Source organism: Fringilla coelebs (assembly GCF_963513975.1).
Source record: "Fringilla coelebs genome assembly, chromosome: 9".
Classification (NCBI taxonomy): Eukaryota; Metazoa; Chordata; class Aves; order Passeriformes; family Fringillidae; genus Fringilla; species Fringilla coelebs.
In genome coordinates, this window is record NC_140067.1 from 4,769,151 (window position 1) to 4,789,029 (window position 19,879).

The following is a 19,879-nucleotide window of genomic DNA, read 5'->3' on the forward strand; positions in this document are numbered from 1 at the left end:
AGAGCCTGCATCACCCACCCAGGGAGAATAAACTCTGCAGGCTGTGTCTGGCCCTCCACATGGGCTGTTTCAGGGCATTAACAGCCACTTTGGGCATTCTTGTATCTGGGATAGTGTTATTACAATGAACAGAGCTTGGCTCAAATTTATTGAGAGTCTTTCAGCAAAATCTCATTTGTAAAAAGAAGGGCTTGGCATTTAAATACCTTATTGTGGCTGCAGTTTGTAATTACACCAGGACTCCTTGCTCTCTGCATCTAAATTTGTTAGGCAAGCCTTTCTGGTTTGAGGGGTGTTCTCTTGGCTTGTTTATTAAAAACAAGCAAAAAATAGAACTTATGTGCAATTTCTTCCTTTTCTCCCTTAATGGCCAAATGATTAAGTCCCTCATCTGCTGTTTTGTAATATCTTTGAAAGAAAATCACTGGTTTTATACCAGATCTTCTAAATCTCCCTTATGTATTTTCCCTCTGCTGAAGTAGTGATTCAAAAGGAAACAGAGTAGGTTTGACACTGATTTTTAAACACCACACATTTACATAAAAGATGAAGTTTTAGTTAAAGAAGTGTATTTTGACAGCATTTTAAATTTCTTTTGTCTTCTTACTTTCATAGATGGTGAGAGATGAAAACTTGAAATTTATGAAGAACAGAGATGTATACAGTAGTGACTACTTCAGTTTTGTTCTGTCATTAGCTTCCCTGAATGCTGTAAGTACCTGGATTTTAATCTTAGAGTGTTCAAAGTATGATGGGAAAAATGGCCACAACAGCTATTTGGGTCAAACCAGGAAAACTGGAAGAGAAGAATGATTTTGCTTTTCCAGACAAGCTATTTCTTGCCTCCAGTAATTTTGGATGCTGATGATAACATCTGCCTCAAAGCAAACTCCAGCTTCCTTTTCTAGTACTGGGGGAAACATCATTTTGCCCCAGTAAAATATATTTAATAATCCATACCTTTTATAATGATGCAAACTGAGCCTCTAGAGGGACAGAAATCCCTCTCCATATGGAAGGTCCAAAAGTTGGTGTTAATTATTTCAAAGTTGATAGAGTTTATTTGGTAATAGTTTCTTAATTAAGTTTTTCTAAATGGAGTCATAAACAAACAGCATTTATTAAATTCTTGAAATCCACAGATCTTGTTGGCCTTACAGCAAGTTTGCTCCTGTTTTAGCATATTTATTAAGCAGCACAGTCAGCACTGGAGACTTAGCACAGAAAAATTCTGTGGTTTGTTTTTTCCAAGTGAAGCAAATAACTTGAATAGAGCATGTTGATGTGTTTCAGTCATTCAGGCATCCTTTTGCTCTGGATTAAATTTGATATTTCTTTCAGACTAAGGTAAAACATCCCTATTATCCCTGCATGGCAAAGGTGAGCTTACAGCTGGCAGTCCAATTCCTCTTCCAAACCTATCTCCGAACCAAGAAGAAACTCAGGTAAGGCAAAGAAGGAGCATGGTTTAGTTTTGGGAGGTGTTTTTTCCTCCTGGATTACTGACAGTTGTCCCTGTTTTGTTGAAGGGCTGATACAGAAGAATGGATTGCCACCATAGATGCACTGCTCTCCAAAAGCATTGATGCTTGTCAGTGGTTGGTGGAGTATTTTGTTGGGCCAGAGGGCCGGGAGCTTGTAAAGTAAGTCCTGCTGATTCTGTCTGAGGTGTTTTGTGTCTCAAGTGTGGATAAAGCTTCCTCATACCATGATCTGGCCTGTGCTGATGTATTCCCAAAGAGTGACTGTGCACATTCTTTAAACAGACTCTTCAGATTTATTTGGAGTTTTGTTTTTAGCATTTTCTCTGTGCAGCTTTCTGAGATTGTTGAAAATCCAATTAGATAGTGCAGTGTGCATGGAGGAGGATGCAGGTGATGAATTCAGTGAAGGGACTCAGAATGTGCTTAAGTTTGTGTGGTCAGCTCTACAAGTGGTGAGAAAGGACAACATGGTGAAATGTGTTGGGAGTAAGGTAAGGTAAATACTTACCTGACAAGGATCACAGATGAACTGGAAAGATTTTCTTCTTGCCAAGCTAAGGATCAGCTAATAGGTGCTTTGAAAACAAATTATTGGAGATCTGACATGCTGAAAGAAGTGTGTCAGTGTAAAGAAAATTTTATCTTTTAATTTGCATTGAGAAACAAGATCTTATGAGAACTTTTAGAGCTTTTTTTATTTAAATGAATAAATATATTAAGAGAAATATTACAGGCCTTGCTACAAGCAGGAGTGTGTGAATATAAGTTAAATCTTACCCACAGAAGTACAATACAAAATGTATCTGGACTGTTAAAATAACAAACACTAAACACCACCTTTAATCACAGCAGCTGTGTGTACAAGTCTGTTCCAGTTCTCTTTGCAGCTTCACCCTTTCCCTTGCAGGACCTTCCTCCTGGAATGCAGCGTGAGGGAGGTGCGAGTTGCTGTGGCCACTATCCTTGAAAAAACCCTCGACAGTGCCTTGCTTTATCAGGAGAAGGTCAGTGGTGCCACCTCCTCTCCAGACATCCCCTTGCTTGCCTCTCCCTGGAGCCTCTTGCTCTGTTTGCAGGCAGAGCTATGTGAGCTCATCCTCCCTCTTAACTTCTGGAGGTGTTTGAAACACTTTGGGTTTTTAAGCAGTAGACAGCTCTTTACCTTTAAAATCATTGGGTTTTTTTTTCTTTTCCACAGTTAAAAACTCTGCATCAGTTACTGGAGGTGCTACTTGCTCTACTGGATAAAGATGTACCTGAAAACTGTAAAAACTGTGCTCAGTACTTTTTGCTATTCAATAACTTTGTACAGAAGGTAAGAAAACATTGTTTTCTCGTGGTTATTTAAATTTTAAAATACATTAATAAAGCAGCTAGTGATCTTTATTCATAAAAGTGTTTTTAGCATAGTGAAACTCCAAACCTTTATTAGGAGTAATCAGGTTTATTTTGTTTTTTAAATAAATGGCTTCGAATAATGGATTAGGATAAAATCACTAAAGTATACCAGGGGAAGATGTAATTTTCAGCATCTGAATTTTGGTTGTCTGCTTTGAAGGTTATATGGGGTTGTTCTTAAAAAAAATTATGTATATATATAAAAAAAATCAAGCATTCAAGATTTCTATTCCATGGGCAGCAGAATAACTGACTGAATTTACTATTTCTATTTCTCTATTCTTTTTGCCTTCTTTTTTTCTTGTAAGACATTTACTGTGCATCTGCTGATTCTGCTCTGGTTTGTGTCATGTGCTGTGTACAGTGAGACAGCTCTTTAGCAGTTCATCTTACTGATCTGTGTTGGGATATTATGGGCATTTCAGAGTGGAAAGTGCAGGTTTTAGCCTGTGCATTTTACTGTTGTTCTCTTGAGCACTAATTCTTCACCTGCACAGGAAGGTAATTTGTTGGTTTTGTCTTCACAGCAGGGAATAAGGGCTAGCAGTCTTCTCCTCAGGCACTCTGCCCTGAGGCACATGGTCAACTTTCTCCTTGGCCCCAACCGGCAGAGCAATCAGGTACAGGCCATCCCCACGTTTTTTATGATGTTTAAATTAGGAATAAATATTTTTCATGTGGTAGAATAGACAAATCCTTCAATTATTCTATAAACCTCATGCAAGTGTGAGCCCACCTATGTGTAGTTAGCATGGAATAACTGTTTTGGCAGAAGTGAGCATGGTGGTTTGGATAATAATAAAATTTTTACCCACTCCAAAGTATTAAACTATGGTAGTGGATTGTAAGAAGGTTATTTTGGCTCAACAAAGTCGATTAAATAAACCAAAGTTGATTAAATCTGTCTTTGACCCAAGCAGAACCGCAGGTGGAGTTCGGCACAGGCACGTGAGTTTGGATATCTTCACAACACTGTAGCACTGCTTGTCTTGCACTCTGATGTCTCCTCACAAAGAAATGTTGGTAAGAATTGTGGTTTTGTCTTTTGGTGCCTTGGCATTTCAGTTACATTGATTGGGAGTAACTTAATATTAGTGAGGAAAATACAGGGATTTTGAATTTAAGGCAGAAATGGTTAATACAAGTTTGATTACTTCTGATTTTGCTGTAAATGTATTGAGTGACAAACAGTATTTTGAGGGGATGGGAATCTTGATACTAAGTTTTGTACCTTCTTCCCTTCCCCATGTGCCTAAAAGGTATTTCCTCATTTGAGTGAAGCTGTATTTTGTTTAAACTTGTGCTGTCTTTTGCTAATCTAAAGGGGAGTATTTAGACTAAGCTACTGAATAACAAACAATTGAACACTCCTAGTTACTTCTTATGAGAGGCAGAAACATCCAAATAAAGATAATGAAGGAATAAGTTAAAATCTTCAGTTTCCTGAAGGAGGAATTTAGTGTTGTCTTTTAAAAGAATAATTTAATTTCTATCTGAGGTTGAAAGCAGTCAAAAATCAGAAAGTAACAGGAGAATTATAAATATTCTGGGTATGAATGTGCAAGAGGGATTGGGAGTAAGACTAAAGCTCAAAGTACTGATAGTCTGTGAACATTTTGCTTTGACCTTCCTGCAGTTCTTCTGTCTGCTGTAACTAAAATAAGTGACACTTCAGTGATATTTGTTACTTGGAGTGGTAGCACACGAGCTATAAACTGGTTGAGATGAGTGTCATGAGGGATTTCATGGTACCAAGTGAGCAGCAGTGTCTTCAAGGTGTGCTAGAACAAACTAATCTATGAGTGGATTGTTTTTGTATTTGCTGTTATAGCTCCTGGTCTCTTTAAGCAGCGTCCACCTCTCAGCATCACCGCTTCAGGGCCACTTCTGGCACTCCATGAAGAAGTGGAAGCCTTGCTATTCCTGTCTGAGGGAAAACCCTACTTAATGGAGGTATCTGTTCTAAATTCTGCCCTGCTTGAACCCAAAAACTTACCTGATGTATTCCTTTGACAAATCCTTTCATGAAAAACACTGAATATCCAACACCAGTGGCTATTTTGGGCCTAAACAAGAAGGCACCTTTAGTTTCTTGTCCTCTTCATATTCTAGTATATCCCTAAGCTTTGGGGCCTGGTTTTATGCACATTTTGCATAAATGTCAAATGCATTTTACCATGTCAAATGCAGGTGCTACCTTGAGTTGATCTGATGGATGATGCTCGACCCTTGGAGGTGAGCATCAGGTGTGAGAGCAGGAGTTCAGCCTCCTGGGCCATGCAGGCACTGGGGAAAAGAGCTGCATCCTTCCTGGGGAGGACAAACACTGTGTTCCAGACTTGTTTTCTGGGAGGCAGCAGTGTGTGAAGGGAGTGCTGTGCCCACAGGTGATGCACGCGCTGCGGGAGCTGACGGGCTCGCTGTCGGTGCTCATGGAGATGGTGGTGTACTGCTGCTTCTGCAACGAGCACTTCTCCTTCACTGTGCTGCACTTCATCAAGGTACACACAAAGCCACCACCAGCCTGTCCCATGGGTGTTTCTGCCAGGTTTTGCTCATCCTCTGTCTTGTGCCATCACAGCAGAACAATCAGTGCGCTTTGTTGGATTTGGAGGGGCTGTTGGGGTTTAGGTTTTCTTAGGCCTTTACTGTTAAAGTTAATAAATTTTCAAAAATCTGTAAAGCTGTCTTGAAATTCTTTGCTTAACCAGCTTATTTTGCTATCTAAGTAGCTTTTTCTTACATGCAGACTCAGCTGGAAACTGCTCCTCCTCATGAACTGAAAAACATATTCCAGCTACTCCATGAGATCCTGGTAGGTGAAGGGTAAAACTTGTACAGGACAGATTTTTGTATTGGTGTGTAATGAAAAAAGTTGGGACTGAATTGGTAATTTCAACATCCACACGTATTTTAATCCTTCAGTTTGAAGTTTTATTAATGGCTAAATTTCTGTCTTGATAATCCAAGGACACATTAAACTTCAGTCTTATTTGTTTTGCATGTAGGGGTGGGTAAAACCATTCCATAGAATAGGTACATCATCACATACAACTTACCTAAGTTGATATTTTTCTTTCCTAACAGGTTATTGAAGACCCATTGCAAGTAGAGCGCATCAAATTTGCCTTTGAAACTGAAAATGGATTAATAGGCAAGTAAGCCAGTGGGTGAACACTCCTGTCTCCTACTGACCCTGGTGGTGGTGGAGGTTCACTCCATCTCCTGGTTCCTAATCCTCCTAAACTCTTCTACTTCTCAGGAAAAAAAAACTGACATCTTTTATTTAGCCCCTGTCACTCCAAAAATGCTCTAAGAAAATCCAAAATAAGCATTGAAATGTAACAGTGACAGCAAACTAGAAAGGAATTGAATAGGAAAGAAAGCTAACTTATTTAAATAAGGGGCAGATCAGGGTCTATATGTAATGGGGGAGGGAGAAAAGTACTTTTGATTACCATAATAGAGGAACTGTTTGAATCCTGTAACCTTAAAATGAATTTTTATTTCCTACATATCTCAAGAAGCTGCCAGTCTTTTTGTTTTGTCAGCATCCTAATTACCATAAAAAGAACCTGGTGCAGCCCAGCAGGATGCTTGCCCTGCTGACTGCAGTGGGATGGGGGCTCCCACCTGTTGCTGCTCATACAAAGTGTTGTCCTTCCATTAGAGACAAAACTTTACTGAAGTGAAGTTACTGAAGCATTCAAAAGCAACAGAAAAACCCCAGAAGTAATAAGAAATAACTTATACAAAGAAATAACTTATTTCATGTGCATTAGGAGAAGCAGCTTTGGTGTGTAAATGAAATGTGGGTTACACAGAGAGCCCCTCTGCTGGGTTAGTGCAGCTGGAGCAGCTCTTTCATGGCTCTTTGGGTGAGGAGCTGCTTCAGATTGTGGCTTTCACCTTCAGTTATTTCAGATTCTGATTTAGTGGGAAGGAGTATTTAGCTTTGTTCTTTATTTCTCTCATCAGTGCTCCCCTGTTTAGTAGTTTCCATGTGTGGCTGATGGCAGAGAAGGAAATACGCAGCACTGTAAGAGAATAGCTAAGTGATTATTTTAATTTCTGGAGAAATTGGTCCCAGTTGGACCAATTCTGTGCTGTAACTTGAGCAATACATGACCTTTTTTTCCTCTGCAGAGGAGAAGTGCAAGTGTTCAATTGGATTTTTATGTTAAAGGCTTTGAGAACTGCCCTGAGGTTTGGGAGTGAAAGTTGTAGTTTTACCTTGAAGTTTCCTCACCACAGCATTGAACAGCATCCCTCACATTGACTGGTTTTAATCCAGGAAAGGGAAATCAGCACATAATAGGTTTTGGTGCTCCTTAATAGGATGTTTGTGCATAATTTGTAGTACAGCAGTGCTGTAATTTTTATCATCTGCTCTGCTTTGACAATATTAAAACTGGCAATTTGCAGTTCCCAAACAATTTCTGCCAGCTTTGGAGGTTTCACTGCAGTGTTCTTTGCTGACTGCTGTGGACAGAGCAACTTTTGAGTAGCAAATCTGATTGGGGCAGCTCCGTGGAAATCTCTGTGCTTCTGCTCAGTCAGAGAATTTTGCTCAAGAGGTGGAAATTCATGGTAGAGAAAACTTGCTGGTAGGAATGGCCTGGGGTGTTGCCTGAGTCTCTCATGGCTGTTGAATTCTGCTATGCTTGTTGATGTGGAGAAGCTTTAAACATTCCTCTGGCTTTGCAAACTTTGATCCAGGTGGAAGCTGGTGATCTGGTTCATTTATGGGGGTTTCAGACAATTTTTTTTTTTCCCTTCAGACAAATGTAACCATAGTGATTATCTAACATAGAATGGATTATAGGGGAAGAATAACTGTATTAGGGCTGTTTAAAATTCAGGTACTGCATTTGAAAGATCAAAGTGAAAATGCAGCAGTTCTATTTTTAATCCAGTAGAGTTGTGGAAGTACTCAAGACACCAGCACTTACAGCAGTGTGTTTAACACAAATACTCATGCTCACATCTGTAGAAACACAATCTATTCCCTAACTTAAAATTTCAGCTTCATCTTTGCTTCCAGACAGGCTGGTACATGGAAATCTGGGTTGTGGTTTCTAATCCATGTTTCTCCCCCCAGCTTTGATGCACCACAGCAACCACGTGGACAGCAGCCGTTGCTACCAGTGTGTCAAGTTTCTGGTTACCCTGGCTCAGAAGTGAGTAATGAAGGTTTCAGGCTTTAACCTCACCCCTGCCTTAGGTCCCTCTGTGACTGTTGTAAAACCTACTACTCCTGGTTTTGATCAGTTTTTTATCCTTTGTTACTGGTGCAAGGTCTTGGTAGTACCCGTGCCAGTATGAAGTAAAATCTTTCCTGGTTGGTACCTGAAGGGATTCCTCAGGTAACAAATGGTAATTGCTGTTTCTAAAGAAAAAAGCCATTCTGCACAGCAGGAGTCTGACATTAACACCAGGTAAAAATAGGGAAGCTGTTCCAGGTTTCTGAAATATTATGAGTCCTAAAGAACTTGGCATATGTCCCGATAAAAGCATAATTCTGGAATATGTGAACCTGTGGGGTAGACTGCTTTGAGTAAATTTTACTAAAATTATTGCTTTTGCTCATTCAATTATCAACTGGGCTGTAGAGTTTGTCAGTTTGCAGTGATAACAGTGCACACAGAGGGCAGCAGTGCAAAGAGATAGGAGTCTTTGTAATTTTTTTTTGTATTTTTTTTGTGTTGGCCAGAATGCCCTGTTCCTGACTAATGAATATAATTTCAATTCCCAAGGTGCCCTACTGCAAAAGATTACTTCAAGGAGAATTCACACCACTGGAGTTGGGCTGTGCAGTGGCTACAGAAAAAGGTAATTTGCCTGTAACAGGGAAATTGTCACTCATTTGCAGCAGTAATCATGGATGGATAATCTCCATCCTCTGCATGGCTCTCTGAGATGGCTCTAAAGACAAAATACCTCATTTTTTACAAGGAATACTTGGATGCAGCTAATCTGATGCAATACCAGAATTTCAGTAGCCCCCCACGTGTTTCAGGCATAAATGCATTTACAGTGAATAAAACCAAGTGTGAATGGTTGCAGTGATTTTTCTTTGCTATGTGGGAAGCTTTCAGTGCCACTGTATTCGTGTTGGGAGGCTTCAGCTTTTTTAAAAAAGCAGTTTTCCATTGCCTGTGTGTTGATGCAGGAGAATGTTTAAATGATTGGATTCCTTACAGAATCATCACAGCTTTGCACAAAGCACAGCTGCCGACTGATACAGCTTTTCCTCCCACACGTGTAGTGCTTGTTCTTCCCTTTAAACTCAACATAGTTTGGCCAACATATCTTTCATAAATACCTAAGGACACTCAGGAAACTTGGAGAGCTCAGCAGAAGTTGGTTGCTGGTCTGCAGCTGAGGGACAGTAACCTTTGTGGCTCAGTCTCTGTGCCCCAGATCTCCAGCTCACTGCTGGAGGACTCAGGAAGCTTTTTCCAGTCTTAGTTCACCCACCATCACAAGTGGTTGAGGCTTTACACAAGTAAAAATCAAATGGCAAATTTATGGCTTTCTTGGCTTTTTATGCAGATGTCTGAACATTACTGGGCTCCTCAGAGTAACGTGTCCAACGAAACATCCACTGCAAAAACCTTCCAGCGCACTATTTCAGCACAGGTATGTGTCAGTCCTGGCACAGGATGTTAAACTTGCTTTCTTCTTTTCTTGGAAGCATCGTGGGGTTTGGCAGCTTTAGTCACCATCCTTGGAAGTGTTCAAAAAATATGTGGGTACAGCACTCGAGGCCATGGTTTAGTGATGAGCATGGTGGTGGTGCTGGTTTGGCAGCTGGACTTGATGATCTTTCCCAGCCTTAATGATTCTGTGATATTTCAGTGCACTTCAGGCTGGTTTTCCTTTATAAACTCAGCCCCTGTGGTTGTTCCTGGAAAAAAATTAACCCTTGGGTGATATTAGTGAATACTCACTAACGAGTATTCACTCATTAGTGGTAACTCAGCTGTGATGACTCGGCTGTCTCACTACAGCAGCCATTATTAAAACAATCATAATAAAACAATAAAAATGTTTAAAAATGTGAAATTAAGGGATCACCACACCCCCTGACACTCTCTTGGGCTGTTTGCACCTCAGGACACTCTGGCCTATGCCACAGCCCTGCTGAACGAGAAGGATCAGTCTGGAAGCAGCAATGGGTCAGAAAGCAGCCCTGCCAATGAGAACGGAGAGAGGCACCTGCAGCAGGTAAAATGAGGGCAGATTTACCCCTGCTGTGTGGGGCAGCTGGGGATGGGGCTCGGGTCAGAACCATCACTGACCGTACTCTAACAACTGTGCATCTTACAGAAGTGACTGTGTCCTTCTCTCCCTGTCCCTGTGTGTTTGAAAGGGCTCAGAGTCTCCGATGATGATTGGGGAGCCTAAAAGTGACCTTGACGATGTTGACCCTTAGAGGAGATCCCTGTGAGCACAAGAACCAGCTCAAACATCCAATGCCTGGTCCCTGCTGGAACTGGAGTCGTGTTGCTGATGCCATTGGGAGTCTGGGGGAGCAGTGGCTTCACAGGACCAGAGGAGATGCTGGAGGAGGTTGTTTCCCTGCGAGATAAAAGCATTTTTTTTAGCCACAAAGGCTTCAGATCAACAAATGCTCTAGAAAACTGCATCTTTACCTGCAGTAGCTTGTGACAGTCCAAAACACCGAAACCAAGTTTGTCAAGAAGATTTTATCAAATACACAAACGCTAGTGGTTGAATTTTTATGTGAACATTAAATGAGTGAATGTAAAACTGTTGCTTTTCTGTGATGCTGCAAAAAAAAAAAAAATTCTTTTGGTTTTTATACAGGAAAAAACAAAAAAGAAACAGACTGCCCTTATGTATGGAGGGCAAATTTTTAATCTTTCTGATAATATTGAATAGGAATATTCAAATTTCTGTAAAGATGTGTGATGACTTACATTTCATTGTAAAATATTAGTTAAAGAATGGGTTTACATAAGGACTTCTGTATTTAATATGTCTCCCTGCTAATTTGTAAAGCTCTTGATGAGGAAGATCAGCAGGATTGCTCTGTAAGAAGAGTGATTCCTTACTGAATGATTTGGTAAAGGAGCTCTGGAATGAGTCATCTTTCCCAGTACCCTTCCAAAAACCCTTCAGACAGCTGGGAAGGGCAGTTAAAAAAAAAGCTTTGTTCTCTAGGTATGCAAGCATTTATTATTCAAGGATGTTGGTGAATAAAAAAAAATTTTAAAAAAAGAAAAAGTTAATGAGTAGTTTAAAAGAAAAAAGCACTTTAAGAAGGAATTCTGTTGCAGTTTTACTCATTAAATTTTTTTAACCTTTGGAGACATATTGAATAAAATGTAGTCTCAATCATGGATCTGCAATCACTTGCTTATGCTTTGAAATAACTGAGAAAGTTGGTATTGGTTGTATATGATGAATAATTCCTTGAGTGAGCTGGGAACACTGTTGTGCAGATTTTAGAGCAATTTTAACACGGGGAAAGAAAGAATTGGCTTTGTTTGCATTTTCACTTGACCAGGCAACGTTTAAAATATCACAGCTCTTTTAATTTGCTCACAAATAACTGGAAACCAGTTGGGATGATTTGAGCAGAGTTTTGTTTTCTATGTCAATTGCAGTTCAGTGATTTCTGGCTCTGGATTCAAGCTTCTTTTGTGCCAACTAACTTCATCTTTTGTACATTTTGTGTTTGTCACATTTTCTGCACTGCTTTTTGCCTTTATTTATGGATTCTGCCTTACTTTAAAAAAAATTATATAAACAAACATGCACAGAAAACGGGGGGACATCTTAAGGAGTGCCTGGGTACCTCCAGAACAGACAAATTTGCCAAGTTAAAGGCACAACCAGCCAAAAAGTGCCTTTTTTTGTTTCTTTTCACACGCTGCTGCCAAAACACAGAGCAGCAGACAGCTTTTCACTGTCGTGCACTAATATTGAAAGTAACCAGTCATTTCACTGTTGGAAGGAGCCACGGGATGTGATGTCAGCTGTACAGCTTTATAACTTATTGTGGGGTAGGATGGATTGCAGGGGGGCACCACAATGTCTTCAGAGGCACGGGGCAGAGTTAGCATTTTGTAAATGTTTCTGACGATGTGCTGGGACGTTTTAAATTAATTTGGAGCTAATCATTTCTTACAGACCCCCACCCCCAAATGCTTTGGTAACGGGCCATGAATCTTCCCAAGGAGTCAGTACACAGCGGTGATGGGAAAAGCTGGTCATGTTCCCATGGGTTGGCACCACTTGTCACTTCAGGTTCCTGTTATTTCCTATGGAAACAACATCCTGGCTAGCCTCAGGCCCAGGGAAGCCTTGGTGGGAATTGCAGCAGGGTGGCTCATCACCACTGTCTACTTGAAACCAATACAAACTTTTTCACCCCTTCTGCTCACGCTTGTACAAAGTCAGTGGTTATAATTTGCAATAAGATGATACTTGGTCACTTATTTTTGTTTCCAGCTGCTGTCATTTGAACCTGCTGAAGATTATTTTTTGGAAAATAGAGTTCGACAAAAAAAAAAAAAAAAAAAACAACCAAACTAGTTTTTGTGTAAATTGTGATGCATTTATATGTTGTAATTTTTACTGCCGATCTTTTTGGATGAAAATGTTTTTATACAGCTTACAAAATGTTCAGTGAGGAGCAGCCACAGCCTGCCTGCGAGCGCTCGAGGAGATACTGTCCAATTAATGCATAGACATTTGGCACTGGAAAAATAGGCAGTCTTGATGAAGAGTCTTGGGATTCCTGGTAAATGGAATAAAGTTATTCCTTTCACAGAAAACTAGTGTAATCTTTAGACTGTGCACAACACACTGCTCTGCTTTTGTCTTGTTGATCCTCTTACCCTGACCCCCCTGCAGGTGCTGAGCTCCTCGAGGGTGCCCTGATTGCTGCTGTGGCTCCTGTGCAGGGTCAGTGGAAGCAGCTGAGTGGCCCTGCAGCTGCCCTGCTGTGTATCCTTACGGTGTCTGTACCTCTGTGCAGCCTCTCCTGCCCCCAGCAGAGTGATTTACCCTGGCCACGCTCACAGTGGCGCATCAGGACGGATTTGTGGGTCAGATCCGAGATTTGTGGGCGAGCTGGGTGTGAATTCATCCTGCCTCCCCCAGGGGCCAGGGCCAGAGGGCTGCACACAGAGCTGGTGTTCCATTTCTCACTTATTTGGGAACCAGGAGCTACAGCTGGGGCTGCCATCCCCCCTCTGCCTTTGTCCCCTGCTCCAAGGACAAGGACTTCCACTTTCCAGCCTGACCCAGCCTCTGCTCTCCCCTGGTGCTCCTGGGAGCAGGGACTGGGCATGGCAAAGTGCTGCCAGGACTGGCATCAGCACCCTGGGATCAGCCCTGCTCTCCTGACTGAGAGGCTTTTCCACCTACAAGGCACAAAGCAAGGGCTAATCTTTTAATATTGTTTCCTTCCACCAGGCTTACGAAGGCTGGAGCTGAGCTGGGGAAGCTCTGTCTGTCTTATCAGGCGTGGAACAAGCTCACACCTTGTGCTGGATCCTCCCCTCTCCCAGGGCAGGCAGCAGAGCTGAAATCCTGGTGTGTGTTTTGAGAGGTGACAGCCCAAGGAGCCTGCTGAAAAATCACCCTCGGTGTCAGAGCTGTCCAGGAGCTCTCAGGCTGACAGCCCTTTTTCTTTTCTGCCTCTTTGTGCAAAATTCAGGTTCCAGCTGAATGAAATTATGGGCTGTAATTATGTCCATGTTATATAATTACATGTTTAGATTAGGGCTGGGTTTTGCCAGCTTTAGTTAACAAGTTAGAATTAGTTTCAACCTTTCAAAGTGGTGTTTTGTGCTGGGTTTGTCTTCTCCTGCCAATTAAAGCCAGAGTAACAGAGCTGCAGGGGGCTTTTGGATTGGGAAAAACACCCAACCCAGTCGAGTCTGACAGGTTAACCTGGAGCTTGTGGTATCAAACTGCATTTTTTTTTCATCTGTCCTCAGATAACACCACAAAAATTACATATTGTAGCACCAGGAGGCTGCTAAGCACCGAGAGGGAAAGTGAGACCCAGCTTTGGTGGCTGCTGCTGGCATCTCTCTGAGCCAAGCTTTGTCTCCTTCCTGGGGCTCCAGCCCTTCCCAAGTGAAGGAACAGCAGCGACCCAAGTTCAAGGGCGCATTCCCAAAGCTGGCTGATGTTTGTTTCCATAACTGGAAGCTTTTCCCCAGCCCCACTGTTGTTAAAACAAACTTCTGGTCTCGTGTGTGTGTGGGGACAACACATTCCCGGAGCACAGCCCAGCTGTGGGCAAGGTGCCTGTGCTGTGCTTCCAGAGGTGCCAGCTGCCCCCAGGAGCACCTCGGGTCCCAGGCAGGGTCAGATCCCACCTGGGGCTGCTCACTGACAAAGCTCAATCCCTGCTGGATGGGTCCCCCTTCCCTCTTTCAGACCAGCTCCCCAGGGGGATGTCTGTGAAGGCAGACAATGGACCACAAGAGCACAGGTCTACGAATTTTATATTAAAAAGACATTTATAAAATGATCGTTTATAAAACTTCAAGTAAATATTTAAGGTACAAATGTAAAAACTGGTGCTATGAAAGCTTTTTCTTCATTCTGGGGTTTTTTTAAGGAATTACAGCTTCCTACAGTTCTATGTGTCTTGGGAAGACCAGAAACTGTTAACACACAACACCAGCAGATCATTAACTTTGACTCAACAACAAAAAAAGCACTAATGAAGCAGTAGCTGACTGTAGCAATGCAGATAAAAAATCTAATTAACCAAGCAGGCTGTTTAAACTAAAGCCCTTACACTTGACTCAAAAGTAAAGAAATCTCCTAGGAATACGATTAGGCAATTATAAAACTGCCCAAAAATGGCTAAACTAAGATTTTCCAGGTGCTAAGCAGCATTAGCTGACAACTAATGAGCAACCAAGCAGGAAAGGAAGGAGTGATCCTCACAAGACTTTCTTCTTTAAAAAGCAGGGGATTTTTCCTATGTTGGGTGACAACACCACGGCTTGCTCTGTCAAGGTGTTTATAGACAGACCCAGTGCATGGCAGGGAAAGGATTTTGGGATGGCTCCAGTGGTGGGACAGGGCTCCAGCTGCATGGGGGATGCTTGGAGGGCTCTTGAAGAGCCACCCTGGATGCTGGCCCTGGATCCTGAGGGGGAGACGAGTTCGGTCATCAGCTGCATGTCGGAGCACGGATTGTTCTGGAAAGCCTGGAAAGGCACTGAGCCAGGGACACAGCAGTGCAGCAAGGCCTCCATCCCTGCTGTGGCCCAGGACCCCCCTCCAGCTCAGCCCCGGCTCCGGCAGCAGATGGCAATGGCCACGGCCGCGCTGCTGCCAGGGCCAGCGGCCGCCACGCAGGAATTGTCCTGGGCGTGGGCTCCCACGGGGCTGTGGGACAGGGTGGTGCAGCCTGTCAGCGTCCAGCCATCCTCACAGGACACTGTCACCTAACGGGGACGAGGAGTCACCATCCATGGGTCAGCACAGGGCCAGGGCCGGCCCGTCCCACAGCTCAGGGGGCTGTGACTGCTGTCACCCATTACAGCTGGGGACAGTAGTGAAGGCTGGGGGGGACAGCCACAGCCAAAAGCCATCGGGGTGGCAGAGGGACAGCAGAGACAAAGACAGCAGCATGGCAGAGGAGCACGGCCCATCCCTACCTTGTCCTCGTGTTGCAGGGCCGTGCGCTCCCTCAGCCGGCACTCGAGGCTGGCCCCGGGGCAGCACAAGGCGTGTGCCACCGCCTCTGTCCCGCTGGCACAGCGGCTGGGCCCCCTCCCCAGCCCCTCCACCGGCCTGCCACCAGCACCCAGCCCCATGGATAGGGAGTGGAAACTGCACCCTGCCCGGGGGAGAGGGGATGTTGGCACAGGGCAGCATCCCAGCGCACACACTGGTGCCAAGGATGTCCCCAGAGAGCCCCGAACCTTCCCCACCCCATGCACACAGCACATGCACCCTTTTACCCCAAATCCCAGTGATTCTGGTAGAAACACCCTTGTCCATCATGCTCAAAGGTCCCACCCCGGGGGTTGGGTGTTACCGGTCAGCACGTGTTCTCCTGGGGAGCACTGGGCGCCCTCGGCCCCCGGGGAGCCGGCCTCGATCCGGCATTCAGCCCCGGGCAATGTGCAGCACCTGGCGATGGCATGAACGCCCTGGCCCCCGAAGGCACCGTGGGCCACGCACTGCTTCTGCCCGTCCTTGTCCTGTGTGCGGGGCAGCCCAGCGTCACCTCGGCGGCCGGGGACAGCCCTCCGAGCCAGCGGGCCCTCCAGGGCCAGCAGCTCCGCTCCGCTCCGCTCACCTCCATGTGCTCGCCCAGCCGGCTGCCGCTGCGGGAGAAGCTGGAGCAGCTGAGCATCTCCTCGGTGCTGGCGCAGCGAGCCACGGCCCTGGCGTGCCGGGCGGGCTCCGAGAGCGCCGACCACACCGAGCGGCAGAGCAGCCGCTCCTCTGCAACGGGGCCGGGGCGTCAGCGGCGGGGGACACCCACAGGGACACCCTCAGTGACACCCTCAGTGTCACCCACAGTGACACCCACAGGGACACCCTCAGTGTCACCCAGCGCCCACGGCACGGACCAGGCTCCATCTCGCCCATCCCTGCCAGCGGCTGCAGCCCGGCTCAGCCGTCCCCGGCTCAGCTCGGGGAACATTCCCTGCCGTGCTTCCACCCCGACACTTCTTTCCGTCTAAGGGCAGAGCTGTGCCGAGACCCAGCCGACAGCGAGGTCCTCACCTGCTGCCAGCCGGGCGGGCAGCCCTGCCACGCTGTTGGGCGTCTGCAGGCGCTGCTCCTCCGGGATCCACGCCGTGTCCATGGCGCTCTTGGTGGAGAAGCGCAGGAGGCGCTGGCGGAGCTCGGCCCGGCTCAGCTGGGGCTCGGCGCTGAGCAGCACGGCCGCGATGCCTGCAAGAGGCCGCAGTGACAACCAGAGGGGACAGAGCCACCTACGCGGCGCTCCCATGGGCAGCAGGGCTCCAGAGACACGGCAGAGGCATCTCGGCAGCCCATCGCCCGCGGGAGCGCTGTGCGGGCTGCAGCGCCCGAACGAGACAAACCAACCCCGGGAGTCAGGGAGCACAAAAATGTCCCTAGCTCAGGCCATCAGCAAGAGGAGGGCCAGCCCTCCCTGCCCCTCAAGGCGCAGCTCGCCTGCCACATGTGCGGCCGCCTGCGAGGTCCCGCTCCGCGCCGTGAAACACGTGCTGCAGCCGCTGGAGGCGCCGATGATGTCGTCCCCCGGGGCAAACAGGTCCACGCAGCGGCCAAAGTTGGTGCCCAGGGTGCCGATGGAGGCGGGTTGGTCCTCGCTGTCGGTGGCACCGACCGTGATGACCTGACAGTGACAGCGGCACGGGAGGGGTGGCACGCCAGCCCCAGCCCGCGCCGCTGACCCGCGGGATGACCTGCAGGGGATGAGGCGGCAGCCAAGCCTCAGGGTCCCCCGCAGCCGTACCTCCGGCTCGGAGGCAGGCGAGTAGAGGCAGGCATCGTCCTTGTAGTTGCCGGCAGCCGCCACCATGACCGCTCCGGTCCCCGCCAGCCGCCGGCAGCCCGCGTTCAGCGCGGGGCTCTGCGCCCCGGCCAGGGGCAGCAGCACCACCCGCGGCGCGTACGGCCGAGCCTCCAGCGTCCTCCAGACCAACTCCAGGGCTGCGAGGGACAAGACACCATCGCAGGAAGCCCCGGGAGGGATCCTGCTGCTCTCGGGGCACGGGGTCACTCACCCATGAGGGTGCCGCTGACGGTGCCCTTCCCCTGGCAGTTCAGCACCCGGAGGCTGCGGATGTTGGCGCCTCTGGCCACGCCGGCGTCGCGCCCGCTCAGCACCCCGGCCACGTGTGTCCCGTGGCTGTCACACTGGCCGGCCTGGCACGGGCACCGCACTTTCATGCCCCAGCCCGTTGCATCAAAGCAGGTTTGCAATCCCACAGCGGCCCCCCCAATCTCTTACCTGACACACAGCCATGCTACCCTAGAACACTTTCCTAGAAAGAAGCCCTGCCCGACTCAGCCGTAGCTCCGAACAGACCACCTTGAGGGTCCCAACATCCCCCAGGAACACAGCTCCTGCTGCCCATCCTGCCCCACATTTTGGTCCAGGCCAAGCATCTCCTTTGTCCTGGAAAGCCTCACAAGCCTGGCCCGGATTTGGTGGACACAGAGGGATGCTCTGGCCAGGATGCAGCACCTCAGGACTCACCTGCCTGTGGAAGTGGGTGCCATCCTCCTCAGGGATGCTCTCGAAGCCAGTCACAGTCACCCTGCCCTCGATCTCCCGGTGGGTGCTCTGCACGCTGCTGTCCAGCAGGTAAATCTCAGCCAGGTCACCTTTATCTGCCAGGGATGCAGCAGGGGAGAAAGGCAACCTCCATCACGGTCAGCACAGGCCACCTGGGCTGCTCCCAAAATGCAGCTCCAGAGCCCACAGCACCATGGGGCAGTGGAAATATTCCCAATATTTCCACCCCTCAAATTAAGGAGGGGGAACCTGACTCTTCCTCAAAGCGTCTCCCCTCTCACAGACCCCAGAGCTTACTGGGAGGGCTGTAGGGGCCCGAGCTGGGCTGTGGCAGCAGGATCCTGCCCAGGTTCCAGGGAATGCTCTGGGCAAAGACGTAGGCATCCTCCTCAATGTACTTCACGTGCGGCAGCTTCAGCGCCTGCGGGGAGGACACAAAGCTCCTGTTTCCCCCCAGGGCTGGGGCTGCCACCGCCACCAGCGCCCACCGCAGCTGCTGTCCCCTGCCGCCACCCTGTCCTCCGCTCCACGTACCGCGTCCAGGACGTCGCTGCTCATCCTCACCAGGAAGGCGGGCAGGAGGTGGAAGACGTGCAGCAGCTCGGCCAGGTGTCCCCGCCGAGCCGCCCGGGCCTGCAGCCGCCGGGCCGTGCCTCGCAGCTCGGCCTCGCTGCCCGCCCGCAGCATCACCACGTAGCGCCCGGGCAGCCGCCACGACGCCTGCGGGGACACCGGGCTGGGGTTCGGGGGACACACACACAGAGGAGAGTGGCTGCCCCCCCTCCCCACGCTTCTCACCTTGGCGGCGCGATGGAAAGCAGCGGGTCCCGGAGGGGCGGCCCCGACGGCGGCTTCCCCCTCCTCGGCCGCCCGCAGGGCCAGAACCAGCTCCGCCAGCGCCAGCACCAGCGCCAGCTCCAGCGCCCGCGGGGACATCCCGCACCCGACGGGCAGACGGGAGACGCCGGGACCCTCGGCGCCGGGGACGGCACCGGCCCGGACCCCTGCGCGACCGCCGAGCGGTCGGAGCGGGGCCGAGGAGCCGCTGCGCAGTCGAAGGGCTGGAGCGGGGCCGGGGAGCTGGAGAGGAGCCGAGGGCCGGAGCGCACCCGCGGAGCGCAGGAGACGAAGCCCACCCGCGGAGCGCAGGAGACGAAGCGCACCCGCGGAGAGCACCCGCGCAGGTCCCGGAGCGCACCCGCGGATCCCAGGTCCCGGAGCGCACCCGCGGATCGCAGGTCCCGGAGCGCACCCGCGCAAGTCCCGGAGCGCACCCGCGGATCCCAGGTCCCGGAGCGCACCCGCGGATCGCAGGTCCCGGAGCGCACCCGCGGATCGCAGGTCCCGGAGCGCACCCGCGGATCGCAGGTCCCGGAGCGCAGCGGCGGCCGCGGCTCTGCCCGTCTGGCCGGGGCTCAGCGCGGCGGGGCGCGGATCACGCCGCGGCCGGCGGCCCCATCGGGCGAGCCGGGCGGGTTAAGCATTAACGGGGCCGCGGCGAGAGGGCAAACGGGGCCGCTGCTCACCCCGAGTCCCGGCGGATCGCTGGGGGCTCTGGCGAGCAAAGCGCAGCCGCTCAAGGACTGTTTTGAGAAAGGGCTGAAAGCTTTAATGTGCCTCCTACTGCCTCGCTCCACGAATAATTTCCCGTGAAATCCTCTAATCCTGTTTGGGCATTTTTTACAGAGTCGTCACACATCGCAGATGCCCTTTTTGCGGGATGATATCGGCGCTCTCCCGCGGG

At 48.4% G+C, this 19,879-nt stretch overlaps 2 protein-coding genes across 3 annotated transcripts in view; one reads left to right on the forward strand and one right to left on the reverse strand.

Moving 5' to 3' along the window:
• The window catches only part of USP24 (ubiquitin specific peptidase 24), a 61,456-nt gene extending 48,765 nt beyond the window's left edge, over positions 1-12,691 (forward strand). Inside the window, exons 52-67 of one of the 2 annotated variants that reach the window (XM_084210915.1) lie at positions 616-711; positions 1,342-1,445; positions 1,530-1,643; positions 2,392-2,488; positions 2,683-2,799; positions 3,410-3,502; positions 3,800-3,905; positions 4,714-4,835; positions 5,270-5,383; positions 5,632-5,697; positions 5,970-6,036; positions 7,984-8,062; positions 8,639-8,714; positions 9,438-9,524; positions 10,002-10,112; positions 10,258-12,691. In XM_084210915.1, coding sequence (XP_084067041.1) covers positions 616-711; positions 1,342-1,445; positions 1,530-1,643; positions 2,392-2,488; positions 2,683-2,799; positions 3,410-3,502; positions 3,800-3,905; positions 4,714-4,835; positions 5,270-5,383; positions 5,632-5,697; positions 5,970-6,036; positions 7,984-8,062; positions 8,639-8,714; positions 9,438-9,524; positions 10,002-10,112; positions 10,258-10,320 — 1,512 coding nt within the window. In that variant the 3' untranslated portion in view covers positions 10,321-12,691. The remainder of the gene's footprint in view (positions 1-615; positions 712-1,341; positions 1,446-1,529; positions 1,644-2,391; positions 2,489-2,682; positions 2,800-3,409; positions 3,503-3,799; positions 3,906-4,713; positions 4,836-5,269; positions 5,384-5,631; positions 5,698-5,969; positions 6,037-7,983; positions 8,063-8,638; positions 8,715-9,437; positions 9,525-10,001; positions 10,113-10,257) is intronic. The other variant, XM_084210916.1, reaches the window with a different exon arrangement.
• A 2,481-nt stretch (positions 12,692-15,172) lies between these two features.
• Positions 15,173-19,071, reverse strand: PCSK9 (proprotein convertase subtilisin/kexin type 9; the record flags this gene model as incomplete). Its single annotated transcript, XM_084210955.1, has 12 exons — positions 15,173-15,334; positions 15,548-15,729; positions 15,931-16,096; positions 16,195-16,343; positions 16,629-16,799; positions 17,046-17,229; positions 17,350-17,546; positions 17,621-17,762; positions 18,097-18,230; positions 18,433-18,556; positions 18,670-18,855; positions 18,934-19,071. 12 exons carry the CDS (start codon positions 19,069-19,071, stop codon positions 15,173-15,175), a joined length of 1,935 nt encoding a protein of 644 aa, XP_084067081.1.
• Between the last annotated feature and the right edge of the window lie 808 nt (positions 19,072-19,879).